A 4,080-nucleotide genomic window follows, 5' to 3' on the forward strand; every position below is an offset into this window, starting at 1 on the left:
ATATTACTAATCAAAAATTAGGTTTTGATATATTTACGGTAGGAAATTTACAAAATATCTTCATGGAACATGATCTTTACTTCATATCCTAATGATTGTTGGCATAAAAGAAAAATCAATAATTGACCCATACAATTTATTTTTGGCTATTGCTACAAATATACCCCAGCGACTTAAGACTGCTTTTGTGCTCCAGGGTCACATATGTGACTTCCGCCTCGTCTGTGCAGCATCTGTACGCTCTAAATGCATCTCCTGCCTCGATACTCCGTATGAAATTACAGATGTACTGATGCACTTTAGTTCCCCATCAGACATTGGCGATATGAAATGCTGTGTCCCTTCTGAGAAAAAACAAATGTATCCCATCAGGCCTTGGGCCGAGTGAACTGGCTCTCTCAATGGGATCGAAGATGAGTTCTTGCTTCTGTAGGACTTAGGAGAAGAAAAAACCCCAGTGGATTAGTATTCATAGAGACTGTGCAGACGGCGTAATTAGACAGTGAGTGTATTTGTTCTTCCATTAACCCCAGGTCTTTCTCCATCTTTTTCTGCTCTGAGTGGTCGCAAAGTACCACGTTAAGATAGAGGAGCAATCTTCCATTTAGCTCTCCAACTTGTATTTTAAAGCAACATGCCCCGCTCTTCACATTCATGGCTGTTTTGAGCACAGACAGATATTTACCCTCTCTGGCAATCTTGAAATTGAAGCTTGCACATATTAATATTCTCCTTAGATCCGTCTAAAGCACATGATCAAAAATAAGCCTGGAATTAACATCCATCTCAGGTCATCCGATAACAAGTGGTCAGCTGAGATGGATTGCTCTTTACTGCATCTTAATTAAGCATAAAAATTTGCAAAACGTCTGATTATTATTGTTCTCTAATGTATTTTTAATGTAGAAACATGTCTGATTGGGGTCAGGAAATTCAGAGCTTTTGAAAGGAATAGAAATTTGCTGAAAATGTACTTACCCTCAGGCAATCCCAGATGTAGAGGAGTTTTTTTTCCTCATTGGAACAGATTTGGGGAGATTTAGCATGACATCGTTTGCTGGATCCTCTGCAGTGAATGGGTGCCGTCAGAATGAGAGTCCAAACAGCTGATAAAAACATCACAATAATCCACAAGTAATCCACACCACTCCAGTCCAAAATCTGCTTGTTTATATTAAAGAAATCCATCAAGATATTTTTAACTTCAAAACATTAGCCTACTTCTGACTAAATACTCTATCCATAATTTTGGTTTATCCAGTAAAACGGTTGTCTTGTCTGAATCAGGAGATAAATCTGCACAGATCAAGCACTGTTTACAAGCAAAAGCAGTCCAAAACAGCTCTAAACAAATATGTGGGTGGATTTTGATGTGAGAGATAACAGGAGATTGACACTTTCACTGGAGGAAGCATTATTACAGATTATTAACTGGTATTTTGGCCAGAAATGACGGATTGAAGTTAAAATGCTGTAATAATGGATTTGTTTCTTACAAACACACAGCTTTTCACTTCACAAGACATTAGCCTATCTGATTACTTGTGGATTATACTGATGTTTTTATCAGCTGTTTGGACTCTCATTCTGACGGCACCCATTCACTGCAGAGGACCCAATTTTGAGCAAATTTTCATTTTTGTGGAAAGCACTTTTGTGAAAGCATTTTTGTGAGCACTTACACCAAACTTTTATAGTTTTATCGTTTATAGGTTTGTTCATATATCATTTGCCTGATTTATATGCCATTTTATTCCTAAAAACATGGTGAAAATTAGTTTTTTCTGGATGTTGACAGTATTTTTTTGATTTATGCAGTGACAAAAAGATCCAAAAACTCTAATGTCAACAAGACTTGATCCTGGCTTTATCCAATGTTCAGATTGCTGCAGATGTATGCAAATGCTTATGCAATGCATATTTAATTAGATAATGCCTCTTCTATATTTATAACATTTCAGAAAACTTAATTCAAAACAATTGTCTTACTATACTTTAATTAATCTGGGGAAAGTAGGGTGATATCAGTTAGTTAAACTTTCACATGTTAAACTTTCACTTGCTTTAAAGGAACACTCCACTATTTTTGAAAATAGGCTAATTTTCCAACTCCCCTAGAGTTAAACAGTTGAGTTTTACCGTTTTCGAATCCATTCAGCCGATCTCCGGGTCTGGCGGTAGCACTTTTAGCTGCAGCTTAGCATAGATCATTGAATCTGATTAGACCATTAGCATCTCGCTCAAAATTGTCCAAAGATATTTTTCCGGCGTAATAATCAAGGGACTTTGTTGCCATACCATGGGTGCAGCAGGCGCAATGATATTACTCAGCGCCTGAAAATAGGCTTATTGGAAGTTACCTAGCTGGGAACTATTTTCATGCACTGCGTGATATCATATCAACTTTTAATTTTCCGTCGGTCTTAGTACACGATGTAACTACAGAAGAGTCAAGTTTTAAATAGGAACTCTTTGGTTAATTTTGAGCGAGATGCTAATGGTCTAATCAGATTCAATGATCTATGCTAAGCTGCAGCTAAAAGTGCTACCGCCAGACCCGGAGATCGGCTGAATGGATTCGAAAACGGTAAAACTCAACTGTTTAACTCTAGGGGAGTTGGAAAATGAGCCTATTTTCAGAAATAGTGGAGTGTTCCTTTAAGACTAGTAGAGCATGAAAATCTGCCTTTTTTTATTACATGCCTAGTTAAATGCTAACCAGTGTGTGCGCATGCAATTGTGTACCTGGTTACACCTCGCAAATCTTCATGCAATAAACTCACATAAATGTTATTTCTGCCCGCTGTTGCTCCTGCAAAGGCGACACACAGACACTTTAAACACCTTTAGGGGGAGAAATTGCATCATATATTATTCAATTTGCTTCGGCGGGCCCAAATTTGGTTTTGCAAGAAATGTTTCCTCGCAGATTCCTGATCAGGCTGTGTTTGTGTGTGCGTCTGCAGGTGGTGTTGAAGATCATTAAGCACTACCAGGAGGAGGGCCAGGGCAGTGAGGTGGTTCAGGGTGTTCTGCTTGGCCTGGTGGTTGAAGACCGTCTGGAGATCACGAACTGCTTCCCCTTCCCCCAGCACACCGAAGATGATGTCGACTTCGATGAAGGTGAGGTGAACGGCAATCTCCAGAGCTCCATTCTCTGGACGGTTAATCATTGATGATTGCGCTCGGCGCTCTGGGAAGCAGCGAGAGAGGGATTATTTGGATTTCAGGGCGAGAGAACTGTGAAAAGGGGAATTGCTTTTTTTTTTTTTAATAGTGTAATCACGATTCGATTTGATTAATAGAATTTCCGTTAAAATACCTGCTTTGTGTGGGGCGACTGTATTTTATGTCGCCACACATCCGAAACAAGCTGCGAGCGGTGTTCCTGAATTAATTAATTGCTGTTTTATACATCATTAAATCAAGACAGTGACTAAACGGTCAACTCTGATCTTCTTAGAAGCATGGAAAACAAAACTCTAAACAAAACAAAACTCAAAACTTACACAGAAAGCAGGCAGTGCAGCAATACTGGAACACTCCCATTGTAATCGATAAAGCTGTCACTGCAAATTTACAGTTTCAATGCAACTGTTTGATTCCCACCAACACTCCCATTGCAATAAATGAAGCTGTTTAAAACAGGTTTTTTAAAACTAGGGTATAATATATTTATGCTATTTATATTTTAATAATAATAAATAATAACAATAACAACAACAAATAATAACAATTATTATTAGTAGTAGTATGAGGAGTAGCAGTAGTAGTTTATTAAAATACAGTTATTATTGAAAATATAAAAGATATTACATATTAAAATAAATGTTAATTAGGGATGTAACGATTCACTCAACTCACGATTTGATTCGATTCGTGTCACAGTTTTATTTTATTTTTTACAAAATGAGATTTAAGACAAATTATAAATTAAATGTGCATGTCCTTTTATTATTGCTTGGACAAAATGCTGCACATTTCTTTGTGAAATTGAAATATAACACTATAATAATATACTAATATAGCACTTGCATATTATTGCTTTTTTGTTGGTTTTGATTGCTTCTATTGTCCTCA

The 4,080-nt window shown here is 37.2% G+C and overlaps 1 protein-coding gene across 1 annotated transcript in view; it reads left to right on the forward strand.

Moving 5' to 3' along the window:
• eif3ha (eukaryotic translation initiation factor 3, subunit H, a) overlaps positions 1-4,080 on the forward strand; it is a 75,010-nt gene that overhangs the window by 9,789 nt on the left and 61,141 nt on the right. Inside the window, exon 2 of the mRNA XM_016536327.1 lies at positions 2,967-3,123. Coding sequence (XP_016391813.1) covers positions 2,967-3,123 — 157 coding nt within the window. The remainder of the gene's footprint in view (positions 1-2,966; positions 3,124-4,080) is intronic.

The sequence above is a fragment of the Sinocyclocheilus rhinocerous genome, unplaced genomic scaffold, assembly GCF_001515625.1.
Source record: "Sinocyclocheilus rhinocerous isolate Xijiao unplaced genomic scaffold, SAMN03320098_v1.1 scaffold5, whole genome shotgun sequence".
Classification (NCBI taxonomy): domain Eukaryota; kingdom Metazoa; phylum Chordata; class Actinopteri; order Cypriniformes; family Cyprinidae; genus Sinocyclocheilus; species Sinocyclocheilus rhinocerous.